We start from the raw sequence: 23,298 nt of genomic DNA, 5'->3' as shown, positions 1-23,298 counted from the left end.
TCCCCCTGACCGCGACTGTCTGAATCCAAAATCCCTACGCCTGGAAAAGACCCTGCACCCGCAGCCCCCAGGACCTGAAGGATCGGAACTCCAGTGCAGGAGTGACCCCCAGGAAGCCCTCTCCCTTGCCCAGGTGGTGGCTACCCCGATGAGCCCTCCCTCCCCCCCCCCCCCCCCCCTTGCCTTACCTGCATCGCTAGAGAGACCCCTTGGTCTCCCATTGAAACCTATTGAAAACTCGACGCGTGTTTGCACACTGCACCCGGCCGCCCCAGTGCCGCTGAGGGTGTACTTTCTGTGCTGACTTGTGTCCCCCCCGGTGCCCTACAAAACCCCCCTGGTCTGCCCTCCAAAGACGCGGGTACTTACCTGCTGGCAGACTGGAACCGGGGCACCCCCTTCTCCATTGAAGCCTATGTGTTTTGGGCACCACTTTGAACTCTGCACCTGACCGGCCCTGAGCTGCTGGTGTGGTGACTTTGGGGTTGCTCTGAACCCCCAACGGTGGGCTACCTTGGACCCCAATTTGAACCCCGTAGGTGGTTTACTTACCTGCAAGAACTAACATTACTTTACCTCCCCCAGGAACTGTGAAAATTGCACTGTGTCCAATTTTAAAATAGCTATATGTGTTTTATGTAAAAAGTATATATGCTATTGTGATTATTCAAAGTTCCTAAAGTACTTACCTGCAATACCTTTCAAATGAGATATTACATGTAGAATTTGAACCTGTGGTTCTTAAAATAAACTAAGAAAATATATTTTTCTATAACAAAAACCTATTGGCCTGGATTTGTCTCGGAGTGTGTGTTCCTCATTTATTGCCTGTGTGTATGTACAACAAATGCTTAACACTACTCCTTTAATAAGCCTACTGCTCGACCACACTACCACAAAATAGAGCATTAGTATGATCTCTTTTTGCCACTATCTTACCTCTAAGGGGAACCCTTGGACTCTGTGCATACTATTCCTTACTTTGAAATAGTGCATACAGAGCTAACTTCCTACAACTTCTATAGGACGACAAATTAAAATTGCTCACTTCTGGCCCATATTCTATGTGTGCCCTGGATCTGGGCAGCTGTGCTCTCAACCCATATTCGGAGGTTGGTGATAACGGTTTTCTCCTACCTTGACGACTGGCTGTTGAAGTCTGGTTCGGCACATTGGGTGGTAGATCACCTCCAGATGACTGTTCTTGGGGTTCTGATCCAGTGAGCCAAAGCCACACTTGGCTTCGTCAGAGAGGCTTCCTTTTATCTTATAGACATGTTGTAGTTCCAGGCCTTTCCTTCCTTGAAAAAATTCAATTCGGACTATGATCTTGATATTCCTGCCTCCGTCCTGGATCTTAATGAGAGCAGATCCTAGGGCTTCTTGGCCTGATGTACTCATGTATCTTGCTTGTCCCCTTTGCCAGATGGCATGTGCGGGTTCTGCAGTGAGACTTAAATTCTCAATGACCCAACGCCAAAGAATTGTGTTGTATGTCACTCGCGTTTCAAAGCTCTGCAGTGATGGCTGCTCGATTACAGCAATGGACCCATCGTCCCTATCCAGAAGAGATAGTGGTAACTGATGCATCCCTGCTAGTTTATGGATGTCATCTGGGAAACCTCCTCAATATTACGGCACTCATGACATCTTTAACATCGTTGATCATATCAATGTAATATTTGGAGTAACATTTTCAACGAAAAAACAGCATTATAGGATGGCGAGTTAGTTACTTGAGATAACTATAACGTCCATTTCTATCGTTTTGTACATTTAAAATGTGAGCCTAACAATGTCCCTGTAACCGCCTCTTTTTTTTTTTTTTTTAATTTTTTTTTAGTGAATTTCTGTTTTTTAAATTCTATTTCCTAACTATAACATCACTGTAACCTTTTTGTTTTTTCTGTGTGTATGTGTGTGTGTGTATTTATTTTCCTCCTATTAAGCACATTATGCCACCAGAAACCGGATACTGCTCTTTAGCCATCTCATTGACGCCAGGGAGTGTTCATTGCATACCATATGTACCTTGTTACCATTGCCTGCTTGCAACATGCATCAGCAACACTTTGCATTATGGGACTTGTAGTCTTGCTTGTGCCTTTTCAGTGCCCAACTTCACATATGCCAGAGGTCTTCAAACTTTTTGATGCCGGGACCCCCTCTTAAAAAGATTTAGGTGTAAGGACCCCCTCCTGATAAATTCTAGAACCTGGTACTCCTCATCATCAACAGTAATAAACATCCCCATTTCCCACAGCAAATAATTTTTACTATGAGGTGAGTGTGGGGGTGTGGTCAAGGGTGTGGCTAAAAACAAAGGTCCTCATTTATTAGGAATTGACATGGGGCACAGCTGCAAGTCTTCTTGCTACACTGCCACACTCCAATACAAAATGGCAGGAATGGACCGTATTTATGAAATACAGTGCATTTCTGTTCTTTCCCCCTGCACTTGTGCACAATTGCTGCCTAGTGCCAACATAGGCAGGATTATATTTGTGCAGGAAGGGGCACCTTCCTGCAGAAAAACAATCCAGAAAGGCATTGTACCTCTTTTTACATGTGTGGCAGATAGCAGCACACATGGAAAGAGAAAAAAACAAGGAGAAATTAAAAATTTCTCCTCATTATGCGTGCTCTGGGGAGATGCAAGGTTTTGGTACTGCTCCAGTTTACGTGATTTTGTAAATCTGGGGCAGCGTCAAAATCCATCTGTGTTGCATAGGAACGCCCACCACTACGCCCGTGGAACGCCTCCTTGACGGAAAGTAAGGCAATGCAGCGATTTGCACTGCCTTGCCTTACTCCATATCTACAAGGCCATTCAATCCACTCAGGGTGGCTTTGAGTCAGCTCACAGGTACGAATGAGAGGCTTGTGATGCTGGAGCATCAAAAAAAGTGATGCTCCAGCAGCGCAAATCTCTCAGAAATAAACCCCAAATATTCTCTAAATGTTTTTAAGTCTTTCACCGCCAGGTAGCTACATATAAGTTAATAGCCAGCTGAAATTAAAAATAAATAAAATAAAGTTGTTACTCATTGGGAAATGCACTGTAGTGCATTATGAAACCTTTATTAGTTCATGCACTGCAGAGGTCTGTGTTTAACCGGAGTGTAACATAACTAAATCTTTGTTAGTACAGTTGAGAATAGTGACTTGTGTATTTTTAGTGCCATGAGGTCACAGCCTGTGACAGAAAGCACTGTGAATATATAAAAAGGCATTATTTTATACTTGCATTTGCACACAGCATAAGATAGGCCACTACAAAAAGGTTTATTATAATACTGTGCTTCCAAAATGTGGATTTAAGTAATATCAGAGCATATGCAATACTTTTTTTTTTAAATAGCTGGCCCTTCAACACCTCCAGGTGAAGTAAGCGCTGTGTAAATACAATTACAATTAAAAGCATGCACTTCACAGCTCAGTTGTTAACTCTTCGCACTACCCCTCAAAAAAATAAATGTTTGTCCTCACAAAGCTTTGATCATTTAAAGCTGCTCCCAAGCACCCTTCACATTTGCAGATCAGCTTGTAGAGCACATTTGCTTTTCATTCAGGAAGCAGAAGCCCTGGGCTGAAAGTCTCCTTAGCTGTCTGTGCAGCTTTCGCAGCACAGGAGACTCAAATTAAAGTTCACCTGAGGCATTTTAGGGATCAGCTGGGGGAATGTGCGACCCCCTTTCCAGGTCTCAACGGCCCCCTGGGGGTCCCGACCCCCATATTGAAGACCTCTGACTTATGCGAAGACAAAGTTCTGGGTGTTTTAAAAAGGCAGGTGTAGGGTTATGCTCACAAGAAGTAAAGAAGGTTCCAGGCGGGGGCTTTGGCATGGAACAGAGTGGCCGGGAAGTAGCTGGGAGTTATGCAGGATGTTCATGTCGTTTTATTGAAATAAAGAATTCATCGACTATCACCACTCGTGTGGTTTCTACAGCAGGTCTGTCCAAGGGTCCACACATTATGTCTCCACTTGGAAGAAATCGTACCTGTGGGTTAGTTGGCAGTGAGCCAGTGGGCTGCTTTAGGGGTGTGACTGGTGCCTTGAGGGCACACAGTCAATTTAAAGGTTCCTCTTCTGCCTGACACTAAGGGCCTCATTACACGTTTGGTGGGTGGCCTCTGCCGCCCACAGAACTCGTTAGGTCGGAAGACCGCCAGTTCAGTCTTCCGCCTACTGGTCCTCTTATGAGTTTTCCACTGGCCAAGCGGGAAACTACCCACAATGTTGACACTGGCTCATAATTGAGCCGGCGGCATGTTGCAGTGCATCTGGTGCAACAGCACCTGTTGTGCTTTTCACTGCTTGGAATTCCCATGGGGCCACCGGCACCCCGTCTCCGCCAGCCTTTGTAGGAGTCGTAATTCCCAGGGCAGCACAGACTAAGACCACCAGGCTGTCAGCTGGCAAAGAAGTGGTGGTGCGGGCAGTCGGACCGTGGCGCTTTCGCCACAGTCATAATGTGGCTGTTGGACCACAGAATTGACAGCGGTCTGACTGCCACCGCGAGTCTGGCAGTCCTAGGACCGCCGGACTCGTACTGACGGTATACATGATGACAACATTACATTCTGCGCAAGCTGAATTGCCACAAACCTCACAGGATTTCATGTAAAAGCAGATTAGCCTTGATAGAGTTAGCTCTGTGAATTTTTCCCACACCCGTTTTCATACAGTACAAAAAGGGGCAAGATAGTTGGGTGGGGCAAGCAACAATGGGAGCAAGATGGAGGGTGGGAAACAGCCTGCAAACACATGCAATATTACGGGGTTGTGCAACTAAATAAAACGAATAAAAAAAGTACACTTGAAAGTGTGTGAGGAGTAGAAGGACACTCAGCACCACAAGGAAGCAGAATGGTCCAGGGGAGGGACAAACGCACAGAGTAAGTGAAGCCGGCACACACTCGCCAAGGAGAAACAACAAAATCAGTAATTATGAAGCCACCCAGTGGTCAACAGTAGGGCGGCTTTAAGCCTCTTGTAAGTGAACAAAATATTTTGCAGGCAACAGTGTATGCGCTGTCTCAAACAAGATCTACAAAGCAAATGCTGCTAAGTCTTATGGGGGTAGCCTGTAGTTTTTTCCACTCTTTTCAAGAAGCGCTGTAGAAAAGGTTCAGTTGAATATAGCTCAAGAAAGCCTTTGATGTACTGCAATCCGAGTGTTCAGAAGCAGTATAGAGTGCCAAGATGGACCTTTCTTCAGAGTTTACACCAAGTCAGTGTTGTATGTTTGGTAAATTTATGAGAATGCATTGGAAACATGTAAAATGCTTGTTTTGGGGGATGTTCTTTACATAATTATTTCCGGCATCTTTCACATTGGGTGGACATATACGTTGTTTCTAGATTTAGTGTAGATATTCCTGATCATGATTAAATAACTTAACTTTTCATAGGCAATGTATTCATGTTCTGAGGAAAAAATGACCATAACTGCTATAGCTATAACTTTCTTTAATTGCCCTTTTCTTCCTTAGCTTTCTTTACTGGGAGAAGTGGAAAGTGCCAGTTTATCCCCAAGTCAGAAGCCTCATATCTGTGAACATTGCAATGCTGCTTTTCGAAGTTCCTATCATCTGCGTAGACATGTGCTGATTCATACTGGTATGAGTTCTTGTTTTATTATTGTCAATGTTTAAGAACCTTGTGCAAGAACAGAAGAGTTATTTTTGTAGTTGCAGAAATATTTTTTGAATATATTCTGCCCAAGGCCATGCGTCTTACATCAAGTCTTTTTGAGCTGTTTTGGGGATTTACACAAAGATGCACCTAAATCCTATTTAAAGTCCATAACCTTTCTTTTTAGTGCAAGAAAGTTGTAGATGGAGCAAGCAAACATTTATGAAAATTCGATAATACTGGGTTCTAGACGTCTGTCTTTGTCTTGTGGCTGACCAACTGTGATTTTGCATGCCTTGAAGTATATTGAATCTTTGTAACTAAGACCTGAACTATATAGACTTTCCATATGCTACATTGCCTATGTACCTAGATGAAGTTCATTTGTGAGGTGTAAGATTCAGAAGGCCTGAATGAATGGCCGGGTGTCAGGATAACTAGTGACTTTATACGTTTAGGGCCAGATGTAGCAAAGGTTTTTACCCATTCTGTGTCTATGGGAAAAAGTGTTCGTACATATGGCCCTTAGTGCAGTATATGCACATTTATCTTCAATCCAAGTTCAACACAATGTTCTTGCAGACTACCAAAGTGCTCCAGGAGCTAGAATCCACCACCTACCCCTCCAGCTAAGAATTCTATTGTGAGCTGTGAAGTACTGTTAGAGCCATAGGGCAATTGCAAATCAGGAGAATATGCTGCTGTGAAACCATTTAAAAACAATTTTGTGTTACTTGTAAAAAATGGCTTGGGTAAATCCTAAACCAATCCTGCTTTATTCTGTCTCCATGCAGGGTATGATGGACTCCGGCAGGCAGGTGTCCAAGATTCTTAATGGAGCTGTTTAGTTAATTGTGTATATGTTTTGTATTAAGGGGGCACCATTTCCTGTTTACTACTTTTTTTAATTTTTTTATTTTATTATATTAATATTATTATAATTTTTTTGTAGTTATTTATTTTTTAGCTTGAGTATTGAAAGTTGTTTTAAGCCAAATTTACTGTTTTTAGGCCTGGGTTTTGACAGTGCAGCTGTCAACTTAACCTTCCCTTGTTACTCCTTTTTTGGCTCAGCCCATTGCAGTGTTTTTGTCACCTAACGCACTGTTTTGATGTATCCTTTTCCTCCACTCACATGCTTGCATTCGACTACTTTACAACCATAGCCATCTGAAATACTCAGCAGTTTACCACTTTTTGTCTCGTTATGTTCTGAGGTATCCCTGCGTTAGCACATTAAATCCAGATGTATTAACGTTGTCAGCGATTTGTCTTGTGTTTTGGCTTTAGATCTAAAAAACAAAAGGTAAATATCTATATATTTTTTTTAGTTTATTTGGAAATCATAACAACTTAGTTTAAAAAAAAAAATGTCACAGCGTCTTCGTTCTGCTTAGATTATACCACTTTATGAACCCAGGAACTATACTATTGGTAAAGAACTATGTTTACAAAAAGGTAACTTCCTTACCCAGTTACCTGCCGTTGCCTTACAGCTGGTGGAGTGTGCATTCTTATCTTTCAAATGAGAATGTCTTCCATCATTGAAAGTTAATTTCTCTGAATGCATGTTTTTGGTGAACATCTGCAGCCTGCCATCCAGTTTCGGTAATCCTGGTGAAATTACTTTTAAATGTGAAAGCACCCCGACGTGAAAATCACAAGTCATTTTAATTATGCTCATTTAGACTGATCTTTTAATACAATAAGTAAGCTAGTTTAATAGTCATGAGTGAAATTTCTACACACTTTCTACCATTAATATGAGCAGTAGAATTTTGAGAATGTCTTCAGTTTGGTTTACTAAACTTCCATTCTAGTCTCCTTTCTTTAAATAGACAGAGGTTAGCAGTTTCCTTTTCTCCACTCCTTTTGTGATCCATCAAACTACTTGACAGTTATTTCTTGGCAAGTACCTTTATATGACTAAGCTTCACAGAACGAGGTGTTTTTCTTTAATTTCCACTCTGCTCTGCTGGACTGTTGATGTTGCAGTTTGGCTTTTCCGTGCATATCGCAGAACAAACTACAATAGGAAAGGCATTACCCAGTCATCATAGAGAGATTGTGAAAAACGTCTACAGCATATTGACTCACTCTGTCACTCTTACTGCCCGAAAAAAAAATTATAGCCCTTGTTACGTGTGTTTGGAAAAGTGTAGTTAAGAAGTTTTCTGGTGCTGTTGTTGAAGTAGGTCACATCTGCGGGATGTTGTGTAGGAAAGTGGAAAGAGTTATGTGACCTAGAATGAAAAAGAAATGAGTTCAGATCGGTGGCAAGAATACATGTTGTGGGTAAATACCAATTTTCTTAGATTGGTCAGCATTCATTCAGTTGCAAAGGTTGGTTATTTGCAGTTCTTACTGTTGGATTATTTTTCCTCAGAGCACCGTGATGATGCTTAAAATTGAGTTACAGTTTTATAGAAGCATTTTGGGGAATTTGCCCTGTTCCCTCGTGGCATAATAAACAAAGATCTTACCTGAATGTATGGTTTGAATGCCATTTGTTCATGATGTTTATTCCGTACCATCTTTTTTTTAGGTGAAAGGCCTTTTCAGTGCAGCCAGTGTAACATGAGTTTTATTCAGAAGTATTTGCTTCAGCGACATGAAAAAATACATAGTGGTGAGTACTCATATTTTTGTACACCATGAAAGACTTCTAACTAGCCTTGCAGTTTTTATTTCTCCTCTTACAGTAGTCAAACATACAGCTTTATAGTTTCTTCTGTTACCCATTTTAGTTCGCCCCAGAGTTTCAGATGTGTTGGGTATCTGTAGTTTGACCTTACAAATAAAATAAAGTATCAGTTTTAGTCTTTAGATCTTTGAAAAAAATACATGCATACCCATTGTCATTCCTTTCCACATAATGAAATCCACTTAACCCACCTTAATGGTATTGATGTGACTTAACTTGTTATCTATGTGGCTTGGCTTATAGGCAGTGTATTTCTACTTTGTGAACCTCATTGTTTACTAGTAATTAATGTCATGAGTATTTTGTTCTATTTAATTTCTTAATTCTTCATATACAGTTGTTACGTCTCGTGTTCTACTGATAAACTTGGTGTTTTACGTAACCAGATGTGTAAAGTGTACAGAGAATACTGTATCCATATTTTGGTCTTTTCTAAAACCCTCATCATAAAAGAAATGCTGTATATCTTAGCAACTCTGTTTAAAAAAATGTTAATTGTGACATTGCTTGCTTCTTGGAGCAAATAAAATTTTAGTTATTTAATGTAATTTAGCATTGTCTCTGGGGATAGATTCTGGTGCCGATTCGGGCTACATTTACTATTTATGATGAATAGTTTGTGAAAAGGTTAAAACTTTGTGTGGTACACTTACAATTAAAAAAAGAAAATAAACACGTTTATTCTTGGAAATAATTAAAATTTCCCTCATTTGGTAGTTAGCATCTCAAAGGTAATTTGAGCCATGCAGTATTGATCTTCTACACCATTCCTTTGATAGCACTCTTTCTTACATTATAACTAGTCCCTACCAGGAACCTTGTTAATTCTTCACAAAACAATTACAGCATGGGCAAAGGGTGAAAACATCTTGCATAAAATAGGAGCACAATCCTTATTTCATTATCTTAGAAAATTAAATAAAATGCCATGTATACCATTCCTTGTCATGTAACCCTACATTTTCTGAAATGTAAAAACAAAATAAAGCAACCAAAAATAGTTCTATTTTGTTAGACATTCATAACTGAAGCAATTTCCGTTTTCCAGCAGTTTAAGTTGTGATATCTTTATACAGGAATAAAATAATGATCACTGAACCTTCACTAGAGAGCTTGTAGCATGAAATAAAAAAAGTCAGTAAGACCGCAACATTGCAGAGGCTGTTTGCAAGATGTATATTGTGTATGTTAAATTCAGTCACAACATCTGATCACAATTCCTGGTGCATGGATAACTCGCCATCACCCAGTCAAACCCCCTCTCACGCCCCATAGGTAGTAAATATTCAGTGCAGAGAATGATGTTGGACGAGAAACCTTTTGGGTCCTTCTTAGAGTTCTTAAACACAGATGTAGGGATTTGACAATAAGAAAGCACATGATTGTCTCCAATAATCTACACAAATAAAAGGGCTCATACTGAGCACCATCTTTAGCAGTATGGGTCTTTCAGAAGCCTGTGCACAACAAAGTATTGAAAAAAATTACTATGATATTTTACATACTGAAACCGTATATCTCAAAACCTGTAAATCTGAATACTCGGAGTAACCCATACTTAACAAATGATCTTTGTAAGTTTTGTAAATATACTCTCCCTAATGTGGAGTCTGAGGGAGAGTATTATCTACGCTATTTAAATAACCCTTATATAACAAGGTGCTGAGTACCTTTTTAATGTGGATTGATAAGGAATTTACGTACACCCCATTATGCATTATTTTTGCACATACAGCTGCTCACACAATTCCAGTTTAGATTACCTTTTTGGATACCTTCGAGTCATTACCATGAACTGTAATTGCGGTAATATCTGTGGGTCACACCTAGTATCAACATGGCTCTGCAGCATTGTGATAGTAATGAATTTTAACAAATGGGTATTTATCTTAACTTATTACTTTTGTCTAGTGTTTTATTATTAGTCATTTATGCATGTTATCTTTTCAAGGCGAAAAACCTTTTTGTTGCGATCAGTGTGATATGAAATTTATCCAGAAGTATCACATGGAGAGGCATAAGAGGACACACAGTGGAGAAAAGCCATATAAATGTGATACCTGTCAACAGGTAAGAAAAACAAATATTAGATGTTGGCTACAAATCACTTTCTGATATTATTCCTTTCTAAGAACCCCCTACATCAGTGGTCTCCAAACTTTTTAATGTCTTCCCCAGTTGAAAAATAAAAATCATCGGGCCCCCCTCAGAATTTTTGACAATTATTTCATAAAGATGGCAATGTTTAAATATGTCTAGACCTATTTAAACATTGCAGTTAAGTACTGTTACCTTTTTTTAAATATGCAACAACATGCTTCTGCTTAAAACAAAGGCCTGTTATCTGTATAATGCTTCTTTTAGCAAGAGTCTGGCGCCCCCCCTGGGATCACTTGATGCCCCCCAGTTTGAAGACCTCTGCCCTACATTGTTTTGCATCATCTAGCCTGGGCTTAATATTAGGCTGTTCAGAGCCATACAAACAGCTTTAGCTTTTTTGATGGCCACACATTATCAATACTTTAAAAAAGTATTTAAAATAAGTAGCACATTGTGTGTGTTTTTTTTTTTTAGCACACTTCAGTATTTGGCTATTGTCGTTTTTTCCTTTTGTTTTGCATTGCTTGCATAACCTTTTCATCAAGGCAATTGCATTTTGTATATGGATATAAATTCAAAATGTATGTTCACATTGGGTTTTGGTGATACGATCAGGCATTCCTTTTGCTAGATTTCAGAAGCAACATGTGTAGTTTGTAATTCAGAGTGTGGGTATGCCATTTGATGTATTCACTGGTATGACATTTATTTTTTAGGCATATGGCTTTTTTGTTCAGGTAGTGCACCCTATTTATTTTTCAGAAAAGCATTTCTCTAATCACCCTTCATGTTTGTTTTATTGTATTGTCATAGTAACATATTTTTGGTTTTACAGTTTTCATTTGGTCACAAAGTAAAACAACCTTTGATAAAGTCCATAAGTGGATAGCTTGAAGGAATATTTATGTCACCTTAAACATGGCTGCTATGCTGCTTACCACAGTGCAGTGGACATCTTAAAAGTATAGAAAAATCAAATGTTTATAGTTTTGAGGTGGTTGTGGCTGCAATGTTGTGAGAAGTAGCTATTGAGGTTAAAGTGGTATTCATTGTATCATGGTTGACTGCTATGACTACTGTCCACACACCCAGGCGATGATTAAACAGTTGATCGAGTTGTGATGTACTGAATGATTTTTAGTTGCCCTCAAAATTGGTGAGGGGGGGATCCTACTGGCCCTGTTGTGTAATTCCATGCAGTCTGCTTTGACTTGACCATACCTTTCCCTAAATTGTGCTATATGCAGTATGAGTAAGGTGTACATGAGAGCTTTAGGGTGTATCCAAGAATGGGGTCGCAGAGCATGTGTCTGTGTTTTATTTATATCTTTCAAAAATAGACGGATGCTGAGAATGCCCAGCCTGTCGGGTGCAGGTGTCACTGCTACAATATCACAGCAGAACCACACTTTGTCAAGAGCAGCTCACTCTTCACAGGTAGCGTTGGAAGTGATGGTATTTCAAAGCGTTAGCTTGGTTTTGTTTTTTAAACAAAAAAAAAAAGAGAAAATTAGGCCTCTGTTGATATTCTCACATTAGAGAGGGTCTTTCGCAAGCAATCGCTTAAAAATCTTACTAGATGTTTTATCATTCTTAACCCCTTAGCTGCTGGGCCCTTTTTTGGCTATTTGGGGTAGTTTGCGCTTAGGCCTTCATAACATTTTGTCCACATAAGCTAGCCACGCCAAATCTGTGTCTTTTTTTTTTTTTCCCAACATTGTTGGTTCCCCTGGAGGAGACCAAGAAATTAACCAAAATACACCAAAAAAATGAGTGTTTGTTTTTTTCCCAGAAAATTGGGGGAAAAGGGCTGCAGAAGAAAGCCTCCCCCCACCACCCCCTGAAAATGACATCAACAGAAGCTTTGCAGTGCTAAAATCACCAACTTCCCAGCTTTCAAGAACAGGCATACTTAAATCATAAAACCAAATTTGTTAACATAATTTTGCCATTTTACTGGGACATACTCCATTTTTACTATTTTTTTGTGCTTTTAGTCTCCTTCCAGTTAGTGACAGAAATGGGTGCGAAACCAATGCTGGACCCTGTAAACCTAAACATTTCTGAAATGTAGACAAAATTCTGAATTAAAAAAGGGGTCATTTGTGTAGATCCTATAAGGTTTTCCTACAGAAAATAACAGCTGAAATAAAAAAAAATGAAATTGAAGTTAAAAAAACAGCCATTTTGTACACGTTTTCTTCTAAACCTTGTTCCAGCTATGACAGATTTTTGAAATCCATATATTATGTCTGCTGGACTCTTCTGGTTGCGGGGTATATAGGGTTTGTAGGTTCATCAAAAACCCTAGGTACCCAATTCCTATAAATGAGCTGCACCTTGCAGTGGATTTTCATTGTTTACTGGGTATACAGCAATTCATTTGGTGAAATATATAGAGTCAAAAATAGGTATCAAAGAAACCTTTGTATTTCCAAAATAGGCACAAGATAAGGTGTTGAGAAGCAGTGGTTATTTGTACATCTCTGTATTCGGGGGTCCCCATACTAGCATCGGAATTACAGGGCATTTCTCAAATAGACTTCTTTTTTACACACTGTCGTACATTTGAAAGGAAAAAATAAGTAGAGAAAGTCAAGGGGCAGTAACACTTGTTCTGCTATTCTGTGTTCCCCCAAGTCTCCAGATAAAAATTATACCTCACTTGTGTGGGTAGGCCTAGTGCCTGTGACAGGAAACGCAGCATGGACACATCACATTTTTACATTGAAATCTGTGTTTTTTGGAAGTGCCTAGCTGTGGATTTTGGCCACTAGCTCAGTCGGCACCTAGGGAAACCTACCAAACCTGTTCATTTTTGACAACTAGACACCTAGGAGAATCCAGGATGGGGTGACTTGTGGGGCTCTCACCAGGTTCCGTTACCCAGAATCCTTTGGAAAGCTCAAAATCTGGCCAAAAACACTTTTCCCTCAGATTCTGGTGCTGCAAAGTCCCTCCACCCAGCATTCCCTGAGTCTCCAGATAAAAATGGAACTTCAGTTGTATGGGTAGGCCTAGTGCCTGTCGGAGATTGATCACACAATGGTCAATGTTAATCTTTACATGAGGGCAACTGTTGACCCAGGGGTGATCCATTCCTGACGCAGGCACGATGTACAGGCACTAAAGTGGGGTAGCGTTTTTATCAGGACAGGTGGGGAAACACTGGGTGGTAGGAATTTTGTGGATCCCAGCATATTCCTGTAGTTTGTGTGACAGAAATGCAAGAAAAAAATAGTTTTTATTTATCATTTCACCTTTGCAGGGTATTCTGGTAAGAAACCTTTTGTGGAAACCACACAAGTCACACCTCTGCGGACTCCCCCCTGGTGTCTAGTTTCCAGAAATGTCTGTGTTTGGTAGGTTTCCCTATATGGCTGCCGAGCCCGGGACCAAAAATGCAGGTGCCTGCCTTACAAAACCAGGTTGTTTTGTGATAGATAATTTTGATGTCTCCACAATACGATTTGGCCGGTGGAAACTGGGGCTGAACTAAATTGGGGAGCTCCCAAGAGAGCACATGCACCTGCTCTCTCGGTTGGGCTAACCTGCTATTGTCCCGCTGCACAGACTGTTCTTGCGAAGGGACAGCAGAACTGTCCTCATCACCTCCCTCCGAATCACTGGAAAGAGGAGTTGTTGGAAAAACAGTCCTGAGCCACCATTGTCCTATCCCTCAGATGTTGTCTCAGTATCTGCTGTCTCAGTCTCTGATCCTACATCAGTGCTGTCCTCTCTATAACCCGAGTTAGGACTTGAGCAGCACTCATCCAAGAAGACGCCATCTCTGCTACTAACTAAATTGTCGCTCTAAAAGACTACCCTACGTAGACCGTCACAAAATTGCTGATGGGTGTGTGTGTGAGATGTGTGCAACAGTCACCTTAACTTTGCTTCTTTCCTCAATCAGCACGTTCACCCAAGACACTAAAAAAAAAAAAAAAAAAGACCCATTATTACTTCACCTTGTTGCATACCAATTGTCAGTGTTTAGCGCCTCTCGCACCCAGTCCAACAATCATTGGTGCTCCCAGGACCACCTCCTCCTCGGATTCCCTCACTACCACCCAGCAAAAGTGCCCTTCATCTCTCTATATCCCCCTTGCACATATATTTCATTTTGTATTATAGCGTAGGTAATGGCTGACTTTACTAATGTACTCAGCTATTTACATAAAATACAGATTTGATCTTTGCAGTAGGCATATAAACCTTCTGCTCTATTTTATGGCATCAAAACTGCCACTAGACAAAAGTCAGATGCTTTTGTAGCAGAATCACAATCACAAGAGTCACTTGACTTTTTTATTGCTGCCTAAAAGCTACAGATTGACAAAAGTAATATACTCATCAAAGATTCACGTCCTATTTTTAGGTTGAGCCTAGGCAGCGCTCAGCGCTGTCTGCAAGACCTGTTGTGTTCATTCTATTTGATCTTTGATTGTGCTTTGGTTTAGAAAGTCTGGTAGGATTGGGACTGTCAGTTATTTACAGTTTATTTTATTTAATGCACGCCCTATAAGAGTAGCTGCTTTACTGTAACTGGTCATTTGTATGTTTGAAATTATTTTTTGAGTGACTCAACCCCTCACTCCCCCCCCCCCCCCCCCCCCCAGCCCTTCCAGCCTTCGGAAGAAAACAGTGTAAGAGTGAGGTGGAGGAGCAGGGAGTTGTTGTAAATGGATTAAAGAGACCCCTCTTTGGGATTATGCTGCCTCAGTATTCTGTCCTTGCGCAATATATTGCAGCTGCTGCGTGTTTCAAAGGAGAGCTTGGAGCACCGGCACATTTTTATTTACAAATTAAGCACTGCCTACTAGCTTTCTAAAGAAAGCACTCCGTTTACTTTTAACTTCGGTATGTCATTACCTAAGTTTGCTGAAGGTAAAATCAAAATCTTGTTGTTTGAGCATTCTTTGTTTAGAATGTAGTGGAAGGGCTGGGATTGAGTCAGTTACTTAGAGAATACTTGTGGTTTATAAACTGGATTGCCTTCCGATTAAAAGGAGCTTTTGGGATGACATTTCATAATTTAAGCTTGCCTCGTTTGCTTTGAGGTTTGTTGTTATTTTAAGCTTTCTGAAAAATATGCAGTTTCAATAGCAGTATAACTTATAAATTAACCATTCAATACCTAAAGCAAAACACACCGCCAACACAACTAAATAAACTGTCATGCTTTGCATTATAATATAAACCGCTATAAGGGCCAAAAGGAGAGACCTATTGGCTATGCCATTGCTTGTTTTTCTTACCATTTGCACTGTTACCGATATGCATATGGTTTCCATACATTACTGACTTCCACAAGCAATCCTGGGAGCATGCAACTAACACAGACCTGAAATGTGCAACTGTTTGCACTTTGTAATCTTATCATTGCACCTCTTCCACATTTGACATGTTCCCAAGCCATTTCCACCCTGGATAAAAACTTGCTTCTGCCCTTCAGTAGAGTAAACCATGGTGGGAACATGCCAAACAAATGCTTATAGATCCCAAAGATTGCAAGTTTGTTAAAGTTCACTCGCTTTGGCAGGTTCTTTTGCTCTGAAAAAAATACAATTCAGCCTTCTCACAAAATTTGCACAACAGAAAGTTCCAACTGCTAGTAGCATTTAAGTGGGAATCAATAAATATGAGTGGCATGAATTTGCACTCGGATGTTCCTTAATTGTATCTGTACCTTTATCAATTGGACCCTATTTATTTTATTGCCTGCCTCTTAACAAGTTGCTTGTAGGCCTGTTTGGTTCAGTGGGTTTGACTTGTTGAAGAGCCTTTGGTTTGGGGTGTCAGGACATGATAAATATCTCAATCAGTACTCTATGGCATCTGGGCCTCCTTGTTGCAGAGCCTAAACGATTGGTGCAACCCAAAAAAAACTCATTTCACCAAATCGCTTTTCAAAACAGTATTATAATTTTTCCCTGAATAATTCAACAAGCAATCAAGCAAGAGCCACATGCAAAATAGAAGTGAGAAGTTGGAAGACGGTAACCATGTTGGCAAAGGCATGCACACAGATGGGAAGTAAAACAAGCATTGTAATACAAAATCTGCCTTAATGCCCCCTCAAAATAAATAGAAAAGACTAAGTTCATCAGTGTGGGAGTAGAGTTAATTGCAGCCTAAGATGGTATTCCATTTGTCAAGGAGTTTGTGTGGTTGGTCTTATGAAGACAGTCAAGGCCACCCAATCTTCTAAAAACCACCCAGAAGTCCTAGTGCAATAGACAATGCAATAAAAGCCTGGTTTCTCGGACAGTGTAGGGTAATAGTTCATAAAAGGCCCAATGTTTGCAGGTAGACTATGGCTCCATCACCTACGTATATTATGCCAAACTTGATAGTTTAGTATAACATGAGATCACACTAAATTCCTCCATGATTGACGAGGTGAAGATTAAGTTTGGTCACTTCCAATTTGGGATCACTTCCAACCACACTCCTGAAATAAAAAAAAAAAGTTATTTTTGATGCAAAGCTCACCTTTACTCCAAAGATTAATGCATTGTTAAAGGACTGCCTAAAATTGCCTGCATCTTCAAACTGTTGTCGAGTGAAGTTAGTCAAAGCCTTGAGTGTGGCGTGAAACGTTCACTGCAACATTTTGAAATACCAATCAATCTTATAGGATGATTATCCACTTAGATCCCAGTGAAGTCATATATTATGTTCACGATTATTTGCACCATATCCAAGGCCTGAGGGGTGAATTTTTGTGTACCATCAGAATTGACACTGCTAGATCACTTTGAGTAGCCATGCTTCATCAGATTTCTGAAACCTATGCGGAGTACAGAAGTTACCATCCCTAATTCAGCAAATCTTGTTCAGGCTGGCTGTTGTAGTCGTGCATTGTTTATATGTACATATTGTTATAAAGGTGTACCTCTTTAAATGGAACTGTTAGGTTATGAGACGAATGCTCAGTCATCTGCCTGGCAAAGTTCTATAGCTTGTCAGTTGGAGATTGGGGGCTGTACTGATAAGCAGAAGTCTTGATATTGAATACTTCACCTTATCTAATAAATTACAAACCAGCTGGAAAAAGACAGCGTCTTCATAACACTGGCACTAGCAGGACTCGAAGAGCCTAGTGATTAACTACTTTTGCTGCATACCTAGTGCTCCATAATCAAGATAGTTTCAAGGTAGCACTTGAAAAAAAGTGAAACTTAAAAGGGTGATAATAGAATGTGTATAGCATATCGAATACCCTCTTGACGTATGCTGCCTTTGTAGGGTTACATTTTATATGGATATCAATGCAGTAACAATGATGATGTTCTAATGCAAAAAAAAATCCAGTATTTGTAATTTTAATGCAGTTACATGCTTTCTGCTAGTGTGCAAAAGATAACAATTTCTGTTTGCTCTGACACATTTTTACTGCAACAATTATCCTTTACAAGTTAAATTTTCACACTTTTACAAACACTCACTCTAATTCTTTCAATCACACGTGTTTTCTTATCTTCTTCGACATGTTACTATATGGCCAGACAAATGCAGAGGTTTAAAATGCAACAAGTTTTCAGTTATTGGCCTTGATCACTGCTGTGACAGGACTTTTCATCCTATCTGTTTTTTTTTTTGCTTGTTAGACAGCAGTTGACTTGATCAGTCGAAACATGACACCTGCATAAGAATGTGTGTTTGCAAGCCTCAGAAGCACAATTCATGGAAAAAATACACTTGAAAAGCCCAGATATAGTTACCCTTCAGTGCTTGTTTTGTGTAACCAGCATTTCTGTCAGTATGGCAACAAGTTTTAGAAATCTTGAATATGTGCATTTGTAATGTGAATCCAGTTAAACAACGTAATAGCTAACTGTTATATTTTTGTCTTCAGTATTTTTCAAGAACAGATAGATTGTTGAAGCACAAACGAACTTGTGGTGAAACTGGATGTAAAGGAGGAGCCGGTGCAGACTTGGAACCTGGATCATCGAACAGTATAGACAATTTGTCCGGTAATTTTGAGTTATCTCAGGGAAATGCTAGTTCTTCTGGAAGGAGAAAAAGTAAATGTAAAAGTCAATCTACTGAAAGCAAGGAACACAAATCTGGCATCAAATTGAATGAACCACAATTGCCAATCAATTCAAGTATGCAAAATTATGCAGTTGAGATTCCTGTTGTGTCTTCCAGTAGCGACTTAGTTGGAATGGGTGTAGAAGAGACACACGCAAGAGTGCCAAAGTTGGTTTTCAAAAAAGTAAATCGAAAAAATGCTGATAAAAGTGAACATAATTTGATGTCTGCTGTGCCAGACATGGTTAGACAAAAACATTCTACGAAACCCAGTAGTTCTCTTGAGCTGACACCCAGTTCAGGAGAAGAAAGCATCAGTCTTCTTCAGAATGCACATTCTAAACACGGCCAACATAGCAGTAACTATGATGATGCCATGCAGTTTTTGAAGAAAAGAAGATATTTACAAGCTGCAAACTGTAATAGTGCCTATTCTGTAAATGTAGGACACATGGTCTCCCAACAGTCTGTCATTCAGTCTGCAGGTGTAATGGACAGTGAAACCCCATTGGCGCTGATGGATTCTTCTGCTCTGAGTACTGAAATAAAGGCCTGTCAGGACAAATCAGGAATTCCTGATGAAGTGCTGCAGTCTCTGTTGGACCACTACACTCACAAATCAGAAAGCCACAATGAGGTTCCATTTGCTATAAGTGAACATGTGGATTTAACACCCTCAGGAGAACATTCGCAGTTGGTTCAAGAAGAAAATGTATGCTCAGACTCTCATTCGAATCAAAATGATAAAGCAACCATGTTATACGAGTACTCCAAATACCTCCAACAAGCTTTAGAACGAACGAGCCATAGCACTAGTTTCCCTCTAGGACACAGTTTACAATTTGTTAGTCTCTCTTCAACTTTGTCTAATCATTCTTTGTTTTCAGACAAGCAGATATACACTACATCCCCTCTAGAGTGTGGTTTTACCCCTTCCATTGCCTCTGTACTACCTTCGACTTTGCCAAAGTCTCATTTTGGAATGCTGGTAGGCGCACAGCCCAGTTTTTCTTTATCTCCTTTGGAGTCCACGCATCAGCAGTTGACACCTTCTCAAGAGCTTGCAGATCAGATTGACCCACAGAAAAACTTGGAGACCTCTTCAGGCTACCAAATCCCATCTCAGGAATTAAACAATCAGAAGGAACCACCAAAACATCTAGAATCATCTTCAAATTTCCACCTTAATTCCCCAGAGTTGGACAACCAGATTGATCATCAGAAAAACATTGGATCTAGAGAAACCTACCAGATTGAAAATTTTGCACAAGCATTTGGTTCTCAGTTTAAATCTGGCAATAGAGTACCACTGGCCTTTAACACTAACTCTAACTCAGAGGTGGACCATCGAATACGGACTTCAGTAGCTGAATTCTCAGGGTACACAAATATCTTGTCTGATGTAAGTGAGTCAGGTAATTCAAGAGTAAAGACATCAACCAGCCAAAGTTACAGGTAAAAGTCCCTTGGAGCTGAATGTCTTTTAATTGTTTATTTTAATTTGAGGACACTGCCATTAGAACATTTCTTCACAATCGTGTTAAGATTAATGTAACTGATGCCCTTTCAATGCAATTTTTGTATTTAGTTAGGTTAATATATAATTAGCGTGATGTTAGGTCAATTTGTATTATGAATTTTAATCAAGATAGTGGTTGATAAAAAGGCTGACATTTTTCATTTTATTGATAAATGTGAAGCAGTCTACGGCGTGCATGTAGATTGCCAGGGAATAGCCCACAAACTAAAATAAAAGTACCGCTTGCTCCCCTTTGATCCTTGGATTAAGGTTTACCACAATTTGTTTACTCTCAGGAATGCATATTAAAATAAGGTATTTTCTTAAATATCTTCACTTTAATGGATTTACAAATGTTTAGGTGAATGGAATACTTATTTAAGTAAACATTTAGAAGAGCTTAGAGTCACTGGATAATTAAAGTACTCTTAAGACCCCAACAAATTTAAAGGCTCTTGAATAATTTTCTTTTGTCTTCCAAGCACCACCAGTGTCCGTAAGTAAAGGCTATATTCTATTGGATCCTGCATCCAGTGATAGAAAAATAGCTTTAATACTGCATATTGACATGTTAGTAGCACACTTGTTCAAATAATGTATGTACAGATTTACTTTGATATACCTCATGTTACTGTCTAAACAAGCCAGGGACGTCAATCCAACTGTAGCTGAATAAAGTAATTGGCATTGTGCAGATGTGTTACACTTTGTTATAAAAAAAACAGTGTTTAAAATTATTACTTTGCCATGAAATGACAACTTTACTCGTTAGCTGGTTCATGTATGTGTTTTGCCGTAGTGCTTATTCAACTAGTAAACCATTGTCAAGTATGATAGATGCCATTGCTATTAATTTGAAGATGATGCCTATTTGTAGCATGGAGTCTTGCTTACATTCCGTACTTCCGTTTCTTTAATGTTGGGAAAGTGTTAAAAATAAACTTTGTTTAAAAGGTCATTTGATTTAATCGAGCACATTGTGTTGGCACAGTGTGTTCTAGTAAGTGCAAAAAGACTCCTTTGATTCTGAACTGATAATGCAATTTATAGAGCCTGTAACACTATTCAAATATGGCTTAAATAATGTTGTACTGGTTTTCATTTTTATAAGTCACTCATGCAATATTTTACAACGACGCAAAGTACTTTGGTAAATAAGTTATAATAAAAGTTTTAAGGGATATATTTTACACACTGTACCTGTTTCAAAAACAATTTTTACTCTTTTTGGATGTTTGAGCAATAAACCATTCATAGTTTTTTGTCAAATGTTGTATCAGCAGGACACATGGTGCTACATCCTGAGTGATGCAAGCCTATAAATCACTTTACTTGTTTTTTGACCTGTTTCCTTTAGAGCATTGAACTTGGATTTCGTGCTGTAGAGGTAAGCATTCCGACAAAGAAGTACAATAGATTTTCTTAGTACATTTTCATGATGAACTTTCAAGACAGTGTTTTTGTATTTTTAGTGTTAAATGCGCCTTTGGTTCCTTCATCATATTAGTAGGCCTACAAAGCAAAATATGTTTGAGATATTGGGATTATGTATTTCCAGAATAGCCTCTTCACTACCGATTCACTGGATGCTGGCACACTTAATACTGTATTTTTTTTCCCCTCACAAAAACCACTTGCAAAGTGCTTGTAGACCACATGCTCTGCAATTTTGCCACCTAATGTTAAGCTTGGAATATGTTAATTTGTTTTTGTTTGAACTGTTTTAGGAATGTTTTGAATGATGTGATCGTCAATAGAAAACCACAATGCACTTGAATACAGACTACACAAAAAATAACTCTATTTTATGCCCCCCTGGTTGGAACTGTTACCTAGTATTCAGGCCAAAATCTGCAAACTTGGAGAAATTATTCTGCGCCATTGTATGGAAAACAGCTTGTAAGCAGGTGCAGAGCATCAACGTGGACTGTGAAAGATTGGCAGATGGATTTTGCCTGCATGTCTGTTTTTTCAAACATCCAGCAGATGGTTTGTGTGAGAAGAACTTTTACTGGAGGGGTTGACATGGGCAATGCACCATTTAAATTTTTCTAGATTGCTGCATTAGCGTGCTTTGACTGGACATAGGATCTGAAATGGAAGACAACGATATTAAGCGTCTAAAGAGATGTGGTGCAGAACATCAATTCTGCGCAGGTGCTTGGACCATTATTGCACCACAGGTCTCTACAACTGCACTATCACTGCAACAGTCATTCATAAAAGAGGTCATAAGAAATCTGAAACTGACAAAGAAGGAATAGATATGGAACTGTCTAGAAAAATGTATATGAACAAAGAGAAATCGACTGGTCTATCCTGTACAGTATATTTCTCAAGAACACCCAAAAAACATCTGCACCACCAATTACGATACTTAGGCCTAAGATCACACCTAAAAGATCTACATAAACACCACTGCTTAAGAAGCATCGTGCATCAGACTTAAAGGAAGTTACAATACAAGGACAAATGTGTGCCCGGAAATGAACAACCTACCGGATCAAAGTTGGGCACTGAAGAGAGGTTAGACCTGAAAGGATTCTTTATCTCGAAACACGATGTCCGTGCCTGGAGAATTCCACTTTAAGAAGGGCATGATCAACTTCAAGCTTAGTTTGCAACCCTTAAATGTCAAACTCTATTGTGGCTGCCTTGGATAGATGATTAGCACTGAAAAGCTAAAGCTATGTAAACAAGTTTCATCTGTGCAAAGCTCAACTAATGAAGGTGGATATTATAACATGTGTTGCCTGGTCTCTGGACCAATAAACACATGCTCAAACTGGCATGCACATCCATAGAAAAGCTGTCAACCTTTGTAGCAACCAAATTAGAAGACCTCTAAGCCTATCTCTTCTAAAAAGCGTTAAGACAACATACAGGAGCCAGACGCTATCTTCCTTCCAGAATTTACTACTGATTCTGACATGGCTTTCGAGCAGGATGATTTGGAACGGACTTGGTGGAGATTGAAAACAGGATGATGCCTCAAATTATTTATCAGATTGATTCCCATGGATAACACTCATTTAGAAACCTAATCTGGAAAAACCTCACATCAGAGCAAACGTCATAGTATCATTCAGTAATCAAGGACGACGACTGGTCATACCGTTAAATTGTGGAAACTGACGATTGTAACTTACTGTCACAGAAAGATAATTTAATACCTCCCTATGTTCTGATGTCTACTAAATTCACTCAAACAATTAGGGTTGAACAGAATTTTAAGGCTGTCCCACAGAGCTAAATTGAGGTATGTTTTCCCAGTATGAGTTATAGTTCACATAG

General features: G+C 39.5%; 1 protein-coding gene across 1 annotated transcript in view; it reads left to right on the top strand.

Annotated features, from left to right (window-relative positions):
* The window catches only part of ZNF281 (zinc finger protein 281), a 56,581-nt gene extending 35,380 nt beyond the window's left edge, over positions 1 to 21,201 (top strand). The window contains exons 3-6 of the mRNA XM_069238060.1: positions 5,497 to 5,623; positions 8,184 to 8,267; positions 10,294 to 10,412; positions 18,304 to 21,201. Coding sequence (XP_069094161.1) covers positions 5,497 to 5,623; positions 8,184 to 8,267; positions 10,294 to 10,412; positions 18,304 to 19,944 — 1,971 coding nt within the window. The 3' untranslated portion in view covers positions 19,945 to 21,201. The remainder of the gene's footprint in view (positions 1 to 5,496; positions 5,624 to 8,183; positions 8,268 to 10,293; positions 10,413 to 18,303) is intronic.
* The last annotated feature ends 2,097 nt before the right edge of the window (positions 21,202 to 23,298 follow it).

This window comes from Pleurodeles waltl, chromosome 6, assembly GCF_031143425.1.
Source record: "Pleurodeles waltl isolate 20211129_DDA chromosome 6, aPleWal1.hap1.20221129, whole genome shotgun sequence".
NCBI lineage: Eukaryota > Metazoa > Chordata > Amphibia > Caudata > Salamandridae > Pleurodeles > Pleurodeles waltl.
Note: the sequence above shows the minus strand (reverse complement) of the source record. Positions and strands in the feature narration are given on the sequence as shown.